General features: G+C 39.0%; 2 protein-coding genes across 4 annotated transcripts in view; one reads left to right on the plus strand and one right to left on the minus strand.

The window, feature by feature from the left end:
• The window catches only part of sgms1a (sphingomyelin synthase 1a), a 67,001-nt gene extending 56,939 nt beyond the window's left edge, over positions 1–10,062 (minus strand). The window contains exon 1 of one of the 3 annotated variants that reach the window (XM_061911794.1): positions 9,906–10,062. The gene's annotated coding sequence lies outside the window, so the exon portion shown is untranslated. The remainder of the gene's footprint in view (positions 1–9,905) is intronic. The other 2 variants (XM_061911795.1, XM_061911796.1) reach the window with 2 other exon arrangements.
• Positions 10,063–14,617: 4,555 nt separating this feature from the next.
• LOC133559739 (multiple inositol polyphosphate phosphatase 1-like) lies at positions 14,618–18,095 on the plus strand. Its single transcript, XM_061911797.1, has 5 exons — positions 14,618–15,241; positions 16,598–16,789; positions 16,862–16,959; positions 17,324–17,454; positions 17,522–18,095. Exons 1-5 carry the CDS (start codon positions 14,683–14,685, stop codon positions 17,895–17,897), a joined length of 1,356 nt encoding a protein of 451 aa, XP_061767781.1. The 5' UTR covers positions 14,618–14,682; the 3' UTR covers positions 17,898–18,095.

An 18,095-nucleotide genomic window follows, 5' to 3' on the forward strand; every position in this document is an offset into this window, starting at 1 on the left:
CTACATTCCTCAAGCATTTGTGGAACAATATTGACCCTATTCTGCTCCCGAAACACACAAAAGTAGGCTTCAGACTAATGCTAGCCTAGAATTCCGAAACGCAGCAGAAACTGAGGCATCATGTGAGTGGGAGTAAAACTTCATGCGTTTCTAATTATGGCCGGAGAAGGACGCCAAAAACTTGTCGTGTATGGCAGGGGAAAAGACTACGGTGGAATTCTAATTCAATTCAATAGCGATGTGGTAACATTTAGTGTGGATGGCTGCAGAGTTGCAGGTTGTTGTTTGGCATCCATGTGCAGGAGTAGGCAGGGTCGGATAGCAGCTTATGCTGGATTGTTTACAAGATGGGGGTTTTCCACTGGGCTTTTAGTACTGTAACATACTTTTAAAAAAAAGCAGAAGAACATTCAGTTTGACTTGCAAGATCACACACCACGCCTTTCTGTTTTGAGCTTATCTGCAAGTCGGGGTACTGTTATGACAAGACCTGCATGAGGCTTTAACAATAACCAGCAACAAAAGGAGGAAGTCGCCCTTCAGCAAAAGTAAAAACTATTCATAGCCACTGAAAAATGATCAAACTTCTGCAGATGACGGACAAACAGTTGGCAGATTTGTTATCGAAATATATATTAAAATGTCACCTTGTTATAACTCATTAACAATGCCGTATTGTGTAATACAATTCTTGAAAGCGTTTTGTATTAACAGGGTACATATTGCAAAAGTTATTACAAAATGTGGGGGTTTTCTTTATAAAATGCAACGATGCAATAAATCATGGATGGGCAAAATACTGTTAATAGGCATGTTTTCATGTTTGGTGCTCAAAAACACGCTCTGGAGATACGGATTACTGTTAGAACATCAATAAAATAAGAGAGGACCTACAATTTTCCTAGCTGTTGTTTTTCGGAAATATTTTCCAGTGACCGACAAAAGGAAACTACTGGAAGGACTTCCATTTGCAAACATTGTATTCAAATTAGATATAACAAAGATTAATATGATGGTACATATATGAGGATATTATGACTTTTTAGCTATAAAACAAGATAAATCACAGCTTAGCTCAAATGAACCAACAAAAATTAATTGCCAACATACATACATATACATATGTATGTGTGGGAAAAAAATCTGATGATTGAGGGAACCCCTCATGAAACAGTTCTGTAGAGATGAAGTAGTCTTGTGATTTTTACCACACCTACATATATTGCGCTCTACCACAGTATCTGGTGAACAAGACTCCTAGGTACTTGAACTCGACCACCTTGGGCAGGGTCTCCTCCCCAACCCGGAGATGGCACTCCACCCTTTTCTGGGCGAGAATTACATGTTTGGAAAACCATTGCGATAGAGATGTACCTAATTGGTTCTGCGACACAGCTCTTAAATTAAAACACTTGTATCTCAAATCAAAGTCTCCCATTGAAATTAATTGAAATCTCTTTAAAATCTGTACCACATTTGTTATATTTTTGTTTAAGTTATACAGTCTTGCACTTTAGTTCCCATCTGTTGTTCCCGTACATCCGAATAGGGAACGGACGTGTGTTGGTTAGAAAAGATGAACTTGGCGAAAGACTTTGATCTGTTTGAACAAAAAAAAACGCCATACTGTGTAGGTGACTTTCCCTGTTTTGTCCACCATTTCTTCCCTCTCTGCAGCACTTATTTTTAATTTATTTCTCTCCGTACAGAGAAACCAACCGCAAGACAGCGAGATGGTGCAACCAAAAGTCATGGTTGATAACGTTACGCAATTTGCTGTTCAGCGTGTCTCACCCATTTCACGACCACTCCCTGTTTGGCTAGTTTACCAGACTCCGAGTGCCTCTGTTCAAGCAACCAACCACAAAGAAATATATTTATCAAACGCATTTTTATATTGATATTGGTTACATGTCTATGGTGATATATACTGATATCGTCTCATCAGCATAGCTTGAGTTACCGGTATGGCCATCTCTAGTTATAAGCTAATGTTGGTGAGTGAGACCAGATGTTTTGGGCAGACATTTTCTAAACCAACTAATGGCGGGAATGTTCTAACTCCATAATTATATATAATAATTAGCTAACCCGCTCTTAATGCGCAACCCGCTTAAGTTATGGGAACACTGTATTATTATTTTAGTCTTGAAAATGTGACGTTTGTTTTTCTAGTAATAGCTTCAAATGGAAAAGCAAATGGAACAAATGATACTCAGGGATTCCTCTATTCCCCCAAAAATAACTTTATTGAGTATATTTTGTAGTTTATTGTTACTCACTCACCATAGGAAAGAAAAATATAATTTTTATGCTTTTAAAAAACATGACAAAGTCATCCTGGCAATTTTCTTTTTCTCAAGCTGCTCCACGGTCCCTAATCAGACAAGCACTAGCTCTTATTCCCAAGAAAAATTATTTTCTGGAGTATGCCTTTAGTGCCTTTCTTCACCAAAAATCACTACAATTTGCCTTTCAAACACAACTGATGTTAGCTTGGCAAGTTTGAAAAATGTCTGTTTCTCAGCTTTTCCCCCAAGCCTTGTCTCACGCTGCTGCCAGAGTCAAGCCCAAACATCATGACTAGGGATGCACCGAAATGAAAATTTGTGGCCGAAGTTGAAGCCGAATAAAATTTAAACGCTTGGCCGAAGGCCGAATACCGAATAATGAATGCAATTTTTCACAATTTTTTTTATATTGCATAAATAGGCTAGAAAAATATTTTGACATGTTTTTCAAATAAAGTAATTTTTTATTGAATATTGACATTTTTTAAATATTCCAGAAGCCTTTGCTTTTCAAAAAAAGCACAAAGTTTTTCATTTATATTAGGCCTTCAAACAAAACATGCATTCCCAAAAAAAATAAAGTGCATTAAAGTGGATAAACCCACAACAAATGAATTATTGTCCTTTTGGCAAAAGTCTGCTTAGCCACAGTAGATATGCTAATAATGTAAACAGAAGGCTCAAGTAAATCTGGGATTGTGCTGAAAACTGTAATTTTCCTGAAGGAACTCTCCTGACGGAATAAATAAAGTACTATCTAATCTATCTAAATCTAAATTAAGTGTGTGCTTGTAACCTCATACACTTATACAGGTAGCCTACACAACAGGCTAATAATGTAAACAGAGGCCCCACTAAATCTCAATAAGTGTGTGCATGTAACCTCATACACTTATACAGGTACACAACATATCCCAACGTCACTGCACGTTGGTTGATTGCGTCACCGCGTCAGAAAATTGCGTCACACGCCACTATTCGGCCTTGTTTTTAACTCATTCCACCGAAGGCCGAATGTGGCTTTTTCTGCCATATTCGGCCGAATATATTCGGTTACCGATTAATCGGTGCATCCCTAATTATGACCATCACAAAGACCTCCAATACATTAGTCCAGTGATTCTCAAACCGTGGTACGAAGGTTCCATATTGGGGTACGCCAAAAAATCACCTAAATTGTTCAAAACACAGTAGCTGCGAGCACACGGACACATTTAAATCGGATTAAAAGCTTATCAGGGATAAAAATGCTTCCTGAAGACACGTTCGGATCAAAATTGTATTCCAATTGCGACGGGAGGTTTAGATAGATGGATAGTACTTTATTGATTCCTTCAGAAGAGTTCCATCAGGAAAATTTAAATTTATGTCAATTGTCATTCTGATTCTACTGAATGAAAACACATCTTCCCAAATTCTGGTAAGAATTAGCCTTAACTTTGAATGTCTTTGATTTCAGCTATCCTTTGTGCTGGGACTAAATGTAATAGTGTAGGAATAAAGCGATTGTCTTGCTGCCAAATCAACTCATTCCACATGCACAGACGTAGCGTTATATACTGTTGGGCTTGTTGCTTTACAACAGAGACTAGCAAAAACAAAAATATGTTATTGCATGTCATGTGTTGATGTAACAATAAAAGACGGGATCCAGTTGTCGTCTTAACGAGCGGTTTTATTCACAACTACTTCAAGAGCCAACATAAACAGAATGTCGCAAACTGTATGTAATCACAACATGGAAAGCTCAGAGCAGCGCCATTTCAAAAAGAGAGGTAAAACAAAAGTAGTGAAACGATGGACAAAATGATAAATAAATACCATGATAACGTTGGACAAGCGGAAATGCACAAAGTTATGTTTAGTTACACCTGCAGTGAGCAAACTTGTCCAAAAGATGGCACCATAGCACAAACAACACACCTTTCCCTTAAATAAATAAATAATTAAATAAATGGGTTGTACTTGTATAGCGCTTTTCTACCTTCAAGGTACTCAAAGCGCTTTGACACTACTTCCACATTTACCCATTCACACACACATTCACACACTGATGGAGGGAGCTGCCATGTAAGGCGCTAACCAACACCCATCAGGAGCAAGGGTGAAGTGTCTTGCTCAGGACACAACGGACGTGACGAGGTTGGTACTTGGTGGGGATTGAACCAGGGACCCTCAAGTTGCGCACGGCCACTCTCCCACTCCATCCTTAATGTTCAGTTCTGCACATGTCAAAGTTAAGTATTCCCATTTAAGGTGTGATGCATTAAAATGCACATCATAATCAGATCAACAACATTCTAATCGAAATGGTCAGATTAAAAAAATGTGGTCTATGTACACCTGGCTAGTGTTACTGTTCAAACTGTGCGTAATGTTATAGTGGGCAAAAATATTAAATATACTTCTTAAATAAGACATTTGCTTTGTTTTTAATGAACATTCAGGCCTACTATGCTACTGTATGTTAATGTTGTTCATTATGGTGTTTTCTGAGGTGGTACTTGGCGGAAAAAAGTTATAAATGTAAAAGCATTTCATGCCAAAAGGGTGATGATGTACGCTTTGATGCCAATGATTAAAATTCATATTATTTCCACAGCTGAATAATTGACATTGTGACAGAAAAGTCATTGTTTCCACTAGGATGGGTCGGCAACCATCGTGGCTCCCATTTTTTTAAAAAGGATTAAAGATAGAAAAAGATGGGGGCAAAAATATGTTTTTATTATGTTTTTTTGTTTGAGGACAAACATGACACAAACCTTTCCAATGGTTAGAACTACCACTGTTGAATGTGTGTATGCTTCACTGATGACAATAATATGTGAACATCGTTTTGTCCTACTAATTTTGACGGTTCTTGAACTGAGGCTGAGTTTGTTTACATGTAAAATATTCCACTCTTTCTTCGTCTCGTTTTGTCCACCAAAAGTTTTATAGTGTACATGACTGCACAAAGGTGCACTGTGTTGATGTTATTGACTTGTTGGAGTGCTAATCAGACATATTTGGTCAGTGCATGATTGCAAGCTAATCAATGCTAACATGCTATTTTGGCTAGCTGTATGTACATATTGTATCATTATGCCTCATTTGCAAGTACATTTGAGCTCATTTAATATCATTTTCTTGTATCCTCTTTGTATATAATTTAGTTTTGCATGTCTGATGACACATTATCTGTATGTAATATTGGCTGCATTTTGTGTGCCATGTTGTTCCAGACCACAGCAAACATTACCCAGCTTGCCAAAGATTGTAATAAATCCATTAGAAGAAGACAGCCTGCCGTGTCCTTGAACTTGGACACACACCTCTATACCTTTGGCCATTCTAAGACACATTTACAGGAGTTATCTCACCCTCTGAGAAGTTTTACTAAGGTTTACTAAGGGACGGCGTGGCGCAGTGGGAGAGTGGCCGTGCGGAACCCGAGGGTCACTGGTTCTAATCCCACCTAGAACCAACCTCGTCACGTCCGTTGTGTCCTGAGCAAGACACTTCACCCTTGCTCCTGATGGTTGCTGGTTGGCGCCTTGCATGGCAGTTCCCTCCATCAGTGTGTGAATGTGTGTGTGAATGGGTAAATGTGGAAGTAGTGTCAAAGCGCTTTGAGTACCTTGAAGGTAGAAAAGCGCTATACAAGTACAACCCATTTATCATTTATTTCCAATGTTGTAAAAATGTGTAGAATAAATATTACATGTCAACATTTCTGTCAACGAAGATTTGCTTCAGCCTGCGACACAGTCATTTTGATAGTAGGCTATTGTAGCTAATATAGACACTTACATCATGTGTTGTCTTCATTATAGCACTTATATAAGACTTATAAAGTCATTTTGATAGTGGGTTTATATAGTTAATATAGACACATCATGTGTTGCCTTCATTACATAAGACTTTTAAAGTCATTTTGATAGTAGGCTAATATAGCTAATATAGACACATCATGTGTTGTCTTCATTAAAACACTTATACATGAGACTTTTAAAGTCATTTTGATAGTGCACTAACACAGTTAATATAGACAATTACGTCATGTGTTTTAACGTCATTTTGATAGTAGGCTAGCACAGTTAATATAGACACTTACATCATGTGTTGTCTTCGTTATATAAGACTTTTAAAGTCATTTTGATAGTAGGCTAATATAGCTAATATAGACACTTACATCATGTGTTGTCTTTATTAAAACACTTATATACGAGACTTTTAAAGTCATTTTGATACTAGGCTAACACAGTTAATATAGACAATTACATCATGTGTTTTAACGTCATTTTGATAGTAGGCTAGCACAGTTAATATAGACACTTACATCATGTGTTGTCTTCGTTATATAAGACTTTTAAAGTCATTTTGATAGTAGGCTAATATAGCTAATATAGACACTTACATCATGTGTTGTCTTTATTAAAACACTTATATACGAGACTTTTAAAGTCATTTTGATACTAGGCAAACACAGTTAATATAGACAATTACATCATGTGTTTTAACGTCATTTTGATAGTAGGCTAGCACAGTTAATATAGACACATCATGTGTTGCCTTCATTATAACACTTATATACGAGACTTTTAAAGTCATTTTGATAGGCACTTACATCATGTGTTGCCTTTACTATAACAGTTATGAGACTTTTAAAGTCATTTTGATAGTAGGCTAATATAGCTAAAATAGACACTTCCATCATGTGTTGCCTTCATTATAGCACTTATATAAGACTTATAAAGTCATTTTGATAGTGGGTTTATATAGTTAATATAGACACTTGCATCATGTGTTGCCTTCATTACATAACACTTTTAAAGTCATTTTGATAGTAGGCTAATATAGCTAATATAGACACTTACATCATGTGTTGTCTTCATTAAAACACTTATACATGAGACTTTTAAAGTCATTTTGATAGTGCACTAACACAGTTAATATAGACAATTACGTCATGTGTTGCCTTCATTATATAAGACTTTTAAAGTCATTTTGATAGTAGGCTAATATAGCTAATATAGACACTTACATCATGTGTTGTCTTCATTAAAACACTTATATACGAGACTTTTAAAGTCATTTTGATAGTAGGCTAACACAGTTAATATAGACAATTACGTCATGTGTTTTAACGTCATTTTGATAGTAGGCTAGCACAGTTAATATAGACACTTACATCATGTGTTGTCTTCATTAAAACACTTATACATGAGACTTTTAAAGTCATTTTGATAGTGCACTAACACAGTTAATATAGACAATTACGTCATGTGTTGCCTTCATTATATAAGACTTTTAAAGTCATTTTGATAGTAGGCTAATATAGCTAATATAGACACTTACATCATGTGTTGTCTTCATTAAAACACTTATATACGAGACTTTTAAAGTCATTTTGATAGTAGGCTAACACAGTTAATATAGACAATTACGTCATGTGTTTTAACGTCATTTTGATAGTAGGCTAGCACAGTTAATATAGACACTTACGTCATGTGTTGTCTTCGTTATATAAGACTTTTAAAGTCATTTTGATAGTAGGCTAATATAGCTAATATAGACACTTACATCATGTGTTGTCTTTATTAAAACACTTATGTACGAGACTTTTAAAGTCATTTTGATACTAGGCTAACACAGTTAATATAGACAATTACATCATGTGTTTTAACGTCATTTTGATAGTAGGCTAGCACAGTTAATATAGACACTTACATCATGTGTTGTCTTCGTTATATAAGACTTTTAAAGTCATTTTGATAGTAGGCTAATATAGCTAATATAGACACTTACATCATGTGTTGTCTTTATTAAAACACTTATGTACGAGACTTTTAAAGTCATTTTGATAGTAGGCTAACACAGTTCCATCCATCCATTTTCTACCGCTTATTCCCTTTCGGGGTCGCGGGGGGCGCTGGTGCCTATCTCAGCTACAGTTAATATAGACAATTACATCATGTGTTTTAACGTCATTTTGATAGTAGGCTAGCACAGTTAATATAGACACATCATGTGTTGCCTTCATTATAACACTTATATACGAGACTTTTAAAGTCATTTTGATAGGCACTTACATCATGTGTTGCCTTTACTATAACAGTTATGAGACTTTTAAAGTAATTTTGATAGTAGGCTAATATAGCTAAAATAGACACTTCCATCATGTGTTGCCTTCATTAAAACACCAATATAAGACTTTTAAAGTCATTTTGATAGTAGGCTAACACAGTTAATATAGACTATTACATCATGATGGGTCAAATGCAGAGAATAATTTCGTCCCATCTAGTGTGTGTGTGACAGTCATTGGTACTCTAACTTTAATGTGTTTTAACGTCATTTGTGAGTAGGCTAGCACAGTTAATATACACACATCACGGTCTATGTAAACAAAAAGTGTTGCTATTTTTTTATTGTCACTTACAGCTGCAGGCTGTTAGCCGACACACCTGTGAGCTGCCAGACGTTAGCCGACACCCCTGTGAGCTGCCAGATGTTAGCCATCCAGGTCACACTGAGGGTGGCCGTATAGACAACTTAAACACTATTATAATTATGCGCCAGACTGTGAACCCACACCAAACAAGAATGACAATCACATTTTGGGAGAACATCCGCACTGTAACAACTGTGAGCTGCCAGACGTTAGCCGACACACCTGTGAGCTGCCAGATGTTAGCAGACACGCCTGTGAGCTGCCAGATGTTAGCCGAGACACCTGTGAGCTGCCAAACGTTAGCCGAGACACCTGTGAGCTGCCAAATGTTAGCCGAGACACCTGTGAGCTGCCAAATGTTAGCCGAGACACCTGTGAGCTGCCAGACGTTAGCCATACAGGTCACACTGAGGGTGGCCGTATTAACAACTTGAACACTTACAAATATGCCCCACACTGTGAACCCACATCAAACAAGAATGACAACCACATTTCGGGAGAACATCCGCACCGTAACACACCTGTGAGCTGCCAGACGTTAGCCGACACAGCTGTGAGCTGCCAGACGTTAGCCATACAGGTCACACTGAGGGTGGCCGTATTAACAACTTGAACACTTACAAATATGCCCCACACTGTAAACCCACATCAAACAAGAATGACAACCACATTTCGGGAGAACATCCGCACCGTAACACACCTGTGAGCTGCCAGACGTGGACAATGACAGCCGGCGGCGGGTTTAGAACATTGTGCAGCCACGCAGCCTGGACGTGGACGGACACTTTACTCTGTGCGATGCAGGATTAACGGCTTAGAAACTTATAAAGTGAAGCAGATTAACAAAGGCCGGCGTCGTCGCCATTCCAGCTAGCACAACAACAGCAGCTAACAGCTAGCACAACAACAGCAGCTAAGAGCTAGCAGGCTAACACAACAAACACCAGACTCCGTTAACTAATGTCGTTAACCGCCCTTAAAACCACAACTTCTCTTTTTTTGTCGAATTTGAAAACCGTTCTTTATATTTACACATTATTGGCTTTAAATCGGCGTGTATTAGCGGGGATACTTTGTGTTGGTCAAACAGTTATATTGATCATCACGTACACTGCAGACATTTGGGGTTATTTGTGTCTTTTGAAGGACTGGAAGTGTGAGGGTGATGTTGTTACCTTGCCGGGTGATGCTGTTACCTTGCCGGGTGAAGGCCGACGCGGTCCTCTCCCAATCGGCCCCAACGTGCTCTCCGCGGCCGCCTGCTTCTCTGCTGGAAGTCCGGCGCGGCCTCTTAACAACAAGCACAAGTAGGGAGTCCTTGCGTGACGTCACATGTGGCGCCTTCACGTCCTCACACATAATGTCCCCATTTTCAAAACCCGCTGTAATAACCACTGTGTTTGAGCCATGTTTTTATACGTCTTAACTATTTTTAGTCTATTTAACAAAATCAACAATACCTTTCATGTTAAATATTACTTTTGAAGACAACACGACTGCACCACAAAGGATGAGAATGTAAATATGCAAAAGTCGTATCGCTTGAGATGCACGTGAACGCAGCAACAGTGCAGCGGATTCAAGCCTTCTTTGCAGCTTTCTGAAGCCATCTACTGGACAAAAAGTGTGGCAAACATCCATTTTCTACTGATTGTCCCTTTATTCGTTTTCCAAAATCCGAATTCAAAACGCTTTCGGAGGAATATGTCGATTGTTTTTCCCGTTGCATGCACAATAACATTGACTGCAGTGATGGAATGTTACCTCTTTCAAAGCTGACTTGGCAGCACGTTCACAAAATATTACATTGATTGATTGATTGATACTTTTATTAGTAGATTGCACAGTACAGTACATATTCTGTACAATTGACCACTAAATGGTAACACCCCAATACGTTTTTCAACTTGTTTAAGTCGGGGTCCACCTACCACCAATAGATTAGTTTATTTCAAAGGGGACTATGCAATTTCATAAAACACATGATTACACATAGTTTTTTAAAAAAGCCAGAATTAGCGAGAAGTCTAGTTTTCATCTGTAGTCCCCTGGCCATGATGTAAAAAAAAAAAAGCAGTATGATTACAATTTAAAAGACAAAGAAAAGAAAGAGAGAGAAACATAAAAAAGCACAAAATACATGTACAATATGATTTAAAAAATAAATAAATAAATAAACATCACAGCAGAACATTTAGCATCAAAGCAAGCTCATCTTTTAGTGCTTCAGAAATATAATTTCATCATCAATATTTGCATACTTAAAATGTTCCAAGTGTTTACTGTTTTTATCCTGTCTGCATTTTGTGTCTGTAAATTAAATAAATACACTTAAATAAATGTACAATTAAAAAAATATACTGTATATATTTCAAATGTGAAAATAATTCATTTATAAGTAAAAATATTCATTAAATTGCTATTTTTCCAATTAAATCACGGATTACAATACAAAACAATTATATTTTTAGATAAGATCCGACAAAAACATCCCGGTCTTACTCGGCAGCGTCGGCTTCTAGCTGCAGCTCGACAGGAAGGAAGAAAGATGGACAGTGCTGAGGAAAAAGAAGTGGAGGGTTTTTGTCGAATTAAAGAAATAAATCATCCAAATATGACCGAGTGTGTCTTCGACTTGGCGAAGCAGTTGGAGCGTCGACGGAAGCAGATTGTGTCTAACGCCTGCCATGGATGTTGTTGGAATAGAATCTAATCGGCTGACATTTATCCATGAAAGTATGGAGAAGCTGCTAACGATGTGCTTGATGGAGAGGCAGTGGGAATGAGATGGGTCGTTATTATTGCATTACTTCATAAAACTACTGTAGTTGTTAGTAGTACATGCTATTGTGTTGTCTTTATACAGTATTTATTACTTAAAAGTATGTTTTTTTGTTTTCTAAACGGCATGTTGCATGTTATAATTGTTCTGTTTAGGGGGGAACGCCAATGAAATAGATTTTAAGTGTTCAAAGTGTTTTAATTTAAGAGCTCCGTCACAGAAGCAATAAAGTTCTTAAGTCTATTGTTTATCATACAGTAACTACTTACCCTTTATGTATTTAATGACACTTTCTGTGTTTTCCAATACTGTAATTATTCAAGTGGGAGATGTATAATTTATTTTAAAATATTTACTGAAAAATCATTATTTTTGAGTTGATAGAATTTCTGTTGTAAAATAATCTGTGATTCTTTAATGACATTTTTTAAAGAGGCTTTTATTTCATAATTGGGTTCAAAAGCAGCACATATGATGATGATGATGATGATGATGATGATGATGATGATGATGATAAAGATAAGAACTATTGTATTGTTGAATGTGCTCAAAAAGTACTTATAAACACACTCAAATCTTTTGACCAGGTTTTTTTGGAGCTGGGATAGACTCCAGCCCCAAAGCACCCCCACATAGTCTTATGTCTTTTAACGGCTAAGTTTGAAGTGTTTTGAATGTTGGTTTGTACTGGAGCACTTTAAGATGTATTGGAGATAACAAATGTAACAAATATAATATTTTATTACGATTTATAAATTGCTGGTGGGCGTTGTGGCGTCCTACTCTGTTCGGCGGTCCTTGAACGCATCATAAAAAACACCTCTGTCTCTATCCTCTAGTGTAAGTAAGTTCAAAGTGCACAACTGAGTAGATTAGTTCAGGGGTCGGCAACCCGTGGCTCTCAAGCGCCGCCCTAGTGGAGTTTTTTCAAAAATGTATGACAAAAGGAAGCGGAAAAAATATATTGGTTTTAACATGTCAAAAACCTTCCTAATTGTTAGAAATCCCAGTCTTTATTGTAAACATGCTTCACTGGTGAGAGTATTTGGCAAGCGGCGTTTTGTCCTACTCATTTTGGCGCTCCTTGAACTCACCCGAGTTTGTTTACGTGTGCAACTTTCTCCGACGCTGCCACAGAAAGATGTGTTTTCAGGCCACTCTTTCTTCCTCTCATTTTGTCCACCAAACATTTTATGCTGTGCGTAAATGCACAAAGGTGAGCTTTGTTGATGTTATTGACTTGTTGGAGTGTCAGATTGTGGCGGAACAACATTGTGTGACAACACGCTTTTTGACGACGTTTAGTCAATTATTTTGACCATTGAATTTTTGGTAATCCCCCAACCAATATTCTACAACCCGAATAGACGGTTGAAACAACATGCTTTTTGACGTTTATTCAATGTTGAGTTCTGAGGTTGATTTGACCTTTGAAATTTGGTCATTTCACAACCAAAATTCTACAACACAAACATAGCGTTGAAAACCCTGATTTTTGAGGACCTCTATTCAATGTCAGGTTGTGACGTTGATTTGACCTTTGAGATTTAGTCATTTTCCAACCAATATTCTACAACACAAGTACAACGATGAAACAACATTGATTCAACGTTGATTCAATGTCAGGTTGTGATGTTGATTAGACATTGAAATTTGGTTATGTCCCGACCAATAGTCGACAATGCTTTTTGACGGCGTTTAATCAATGTTGGGGTCTGACGTTGGTTTGACCATTGAAATTTGGTAATTTCACAACCGATATTATACAATACAAAAATAGCGTTGAAAAAAGTATTTTTTTCATTCAGTGTCAGGTTGTGAGGTTGATTTTACATTAAAATTTGGTAATTTTCCAACCAATATTCTCCAAGATAAATACAACGTTGAAACAACATGCTGTATGGTGACCTTTAATCAATGTTGAGTTCTGACAGTGATTTGATCGTTGAAATGTGGTTATTTCACAACCGATATTCTACAACACAATCATATCGTTGAAGAAACACATTTTTGAGGACCTTTATTCAGTATCAGGTTGTGACGTTGATTTGACCTTTGAAATTTGGCCAAGCACAACCGTGGCTCCAACGTTAGACACCAATGTTGTCTCAATGTACAAATACAAGTATTTAACAAGCTTGTTTCAAAGTCAGTCTTAAAGGATATATACTGTAGCTGTATGTATAATCAACGTGAGCGGCTTACGATTTGCAGATGTCTGCATCACACGACACAAATAGAGTGGGAAGAGACAGTAATGAGTACAATATAAAAGTCGGAGGACTCTGAGTAAAAAAATAAGTAAAAAAAGCTGACATTTTTGCAAACAGAGAATCAAATCAGGTCAAGCAGGGGAACAGAAATGTCCAGAAACTATTCCGACTTCAACATGAAGTGTTTGTATGTGGGCGGAGTTACGTCCGTCCTACCAGAGGAATACATCCCATAAAATATGTCTGGTTAAAAAACAGAAAGTTCTCATGTTGACAACAAGTTGATCTGCATTCTCAGCTTGTGAGGACTTTCAATAGAATAGAATACAAAGTACTTTATTGATCCCTGGGAGAAATTCAGCACCACATGACTGTGTGGAAAGGGTCTCTAACTTCAGGTTCATAGTCTATTATACAGCATTATTCACATGTGAATAATGTAAATACAGTCTATTATACAGCATTATTCACATGTGAATAATATAGTCTATTATACAGAATTATTCACATGGAAACAACATAAATACAGTCTATTATACAGCATTATTCACATGTGAATAACATCAATACAGTCTATTATACAGTATTATTCCAATGGGAATAATATAGTCTATTATACAGCATTATTCACATGTGAATAACATAAATACAGTCTATCATACAGTATTATTCCAATGGGAATAATATAGTCTATTATACAGCATTATTCACATGTGAATAACATCAATACAGCATAAGTGCAGCATGTTTGCACATCAAACTATTGAATTTGTCCCAAAATGTTGCAAAAGTTACTCTGACTAATGTCATTGCTCCAGCGTTGAAGGCTGGGGTCCAAAGTTCACTTCAGGATGTTGCGCAACCATTGGGGGCAGAGAGAAACACACACAAACACACACACAGAAAAGAAAGACTTAGTTTGACACACACAACCATAGTTTGGGTGGAGCAGGCATCATGCAGGTGGGCATGTGGATTCTCCTCGGCGTCTACCTGATGTTGGCCGCCGCCATCGGCGCCCACCCAAGTGTACCAAGGATCGCTAAATACTTTGGCACCAAGGGACGCTACGAGGAAGTCAACCCCCACCTCCTGGAGGACATCCTGGCCGTCAACGCCTCCGTCCTGCGCCCTCCGTCGCCGACATGCCGGCCGCGCCACCTGACCGCCATGGTACGCCACGGCACCCGGTACCCCACCGGCCCCATCTTCAAGGAGATGCAGAACATGTACCAGGCGGTGAAAGGGGCCTCCCCCGCCAAGGAGAGCTGGCTGAGGGACATCCAGAGTCAGTGGGACATGTGGTACACGGAGGACATGGACGGGCGACTGGCCCGCAAAGGCGTGGACGACCTCAAGCATCTGGCGGTCAGGCTGGCCAAGCTCTTCCCATCCTTGCTGACGGAGGAGAACCTCAAGGGAGGCCGGCTCAGCTTCACCAGCAGCTCCAAGCACCGCTGCATCAACAGCACCCGGGCCTTCAGGGCGGGTCTCACAGAACTGTGGCACCTTGAAGGTAGGACTCATGTACCCGTGCAAGAGTCTGGTCCAGGGTTAAACAGACCCCCCCCATCACAAAACATGCATCATCATTTTGAAGTAACATTTTAACATTCTATACTAGTGACTACAGTATGTTCACAACTATTGACAAGTTTGCAGTGAAACAATGAAAACATGCACTTTTAAGGCCCGTCCCATGTCCCACCAGTCCCATGTCCCACCAGTCCCATGTCCCACCAGTCCCATGTCCCACCAGTCCCATGTCCCACCAGTCCCATGTCCCACTAGTCCCATGTCCCACCAGTCCCATGTCCCACCACTCCCATGTCCCACCAGTCCCATGTCCCACTAGTCCCATGTCCCACTAGTCCCATGTCCCACAAGTCCCATGTCCCACCAGTCCCATGTCCCACCAGTGGGAAAAGAAGCTCATTGCTACCAAAAAACAATCATTCAACTCATTCAAGTGTAAAAATAAGATAACACATTTAAAAAAACAGGTGTATTTTATCTTTATTAACAGGTTGTTAACTCATTCAAGTGTAAAAATTAGTTAACTAATGTTAAAAAACATATATACTTTTATATTTTTTTAACAGGTTTTTAACTCATTCAGGTGCAAGATAAGTTAACTAAAGTTAAAAAACAGTCTACTGTACCTTTTTCAACAGGTTTTTAACTCATTCAAGTGTTGAAATTAGTTAACTAATGTTAAAAAGGCGGTCTACTTTATATTTCTTAACAGGTTTTTAGCTAATACAGGTGTAAAAAAAGTTAATTCATGTTTAAAAAAAACATTCTATTTTATATTTGTTAACAGGTTTTTAACTCATTCAAGTGTAAACATTATTTAACTAATGTTAAAAAAACATTATACTTTATCTTTTTTAACAGTTTTTTTTAACTCATTCATGTGTAAGATAAGTTAACTAATGTAGAAAAACAGTCAACTTTATCTTCGTTAACAGGATTTTAACTAATTCAAGTGTGTAATCAATACACAAAAAACGTACTCTAACTTTGTTAGCAGGTTTTTCACTCATTCAAGTGTAAAAATGAGTTAACTAATGTTAAAAAATATATATAGTTTATGTTTCTTAAGAGGTTTTAACTCATTCAGGTGTTAGATAAGTTAACTAATGTAAAAAAACAATCAGCTTTTTCTTTGTTAACAGGATTTTAACTAATTCAAGTGTATAATCAATACACAAAAAACATACTCTAACTTTGTTGGCAGGTTTTTCACTAATTTAAGTGTAAAAATAAGTTAACCACCTTCAACAGTAAAACTAGGAAACAATGAAGCAGTGTTTGAACTCAGTGTTTGTTGACTAAAGTGTAAAAAGAAGTGACGCTCCCCTGCAACTAGACCAGTTCTACCCTGCTGTGAACGACGCACTGATGAAACATTTCGAGAACTGCCCCAAGTTCCTGGAGGAGGTGGTAAAGAACCCCTCAGCGCTGACAGAGGTGGACAAGTTCAAAGAGGGACCAGAGATGAAGAAGGTCCGGGAGAAGATAGCAGACCAGCTGGGAGTCCCTCATGAGACCATCACGGCCGGTCAGTGCTGTATTTTAATGATGTCATTGGCGGTGGGATCATTCTCCATCATGTGACCATTTTCAAGCGCAGACATGGCCGACGGAGCCTTTAACCTTTGTGCCTACGAGCTGGCCATCAAGACCCTCAGCTCCCCCTGGTGTCTGCTCTTCACCCTGGACCATGCTCAGGTATGGCAGAGCAGAGCAGCCCTCTCGAATAGAGGATCTTGGAATCATTTGTCTTCCTAACAACAGCAGTACCTGTTATGTACAGGATCTTTGACCAACATTTCTGCAGCACATTCTAAAGAACAACAGTCCTCTGTTATATACAGGATCTTTGACCAATGTTTTTGTAGTACGTTCCTAAGAACAGCAGTATCCTGTTATGTACAGGATCTTTGACCAATGTTTTGTCGTACAATACTAAGAACAACAGCCTCCTGTTAGATTCAGGATCTGCGTCAGGCGTGCCGGTGGACTCCTGTGAACCCTTGGTGTGACGGGACGTGGCGAGGGTCAAGCTTTCATCACTTGTTACCCCCTCTACCAGGTTGTGGAGTACGCCAATGACCTGCGGCAGTTCTGGAAGAGAGGATACGGCCACGATATCAACAGAAAGTCCAGCTGCATTCTCTTCCATGACGTGTTCAGTCGGCTGGACAAAGCGGCCGCTGACATCAAGTGAGTAAAGAGATTGCTTTTGCTTATTCAGCACATTTACACCGCCTTCATTCCGTACGGTTCGTAGGGCCGACCGGCAAGTGAGCGAAGCTGTGACCGTCCAGGTCGGCCACGGCGAGACCCTCCTGCCGCTCTACACCCTCCTGGGCTTCTTCAAGGACCCCGACGCCCCCACGTCCTCCAACTACGCCACGCAAACGGGACGCTCCTTCCGCACCAGCGAGGTGCTGCCCTACGCCGCCAACCTGCTGCTGGTTCTGTACGACTGCGGCCCAGACCAGCTGCACTTGCAGGCGCTGGTCAACGAGAGACCCGCGGTCTTCCCGGGCTTGGCAGAGCACGCGCCGCTCTACCGGGACGTCAAGGAACGCTACCAGGAGCTGATCCACGGCTGCGATCACGAGACCGAGTGCGAGCTCTTCCCCAGGACGGAGGCCTTGTGAACGTATTCAACGGACCTTTTCTTTAAAATAACACATTTTAACTTTGTCCCTTAAAATTCTACGCACAAAACCCCGTAGTGACAATGTGATTTTTCATCCTTCCTGGTAAGGTCTATTCAGGTGTACTGGAGAGGAGGCTACGCCGGATAGTCCAACCTCGGATTCAGGAGGAACCGTGTGGTTTTCGTCTTGGTCGTG

Source organism: Nerophis ophidion, linkage group LG09 (genome assembly GCF_033978795.1).
Source record: "Nerophis ophidion isolate RoL-2023_Sa linkage group LG09, RoL_Noph_v1.0, whole genome shotgun sequence".
Classification (NCBI taxonomy): domain Eukaryota; kingdom Metazoa; phylum Chordata; class Actinopteri; order Syngnathiformes; family Syngnathidae; genus Nerophis; species Nerophis ophidion.

Bases quoted from the DNA above. Each gene is read 5' to 3' on its own strand.
- LOC133559739 (XM_061911797.1), top strand. From the start codon at position 14,683: ATGCAGGTGGGCATGTGGATTCTCCTCGGCGTCTACCTGATGTTGGCC. The intron at 15,242-16,597 runs GTAGGACTCATG...CCCTGCAACTAG, and splicing joins AGAACTGTGGCACCTTGAAG to ACCAGTTCTACCCTGCTGTG. The intron at 16,790-16,861 runs GTCAGTGCTGTA...TTTCAAGCGCAG, and splicing joins TCATGAGACCATCACGGCCG to ACATGGCCGACGGAGCCTTT.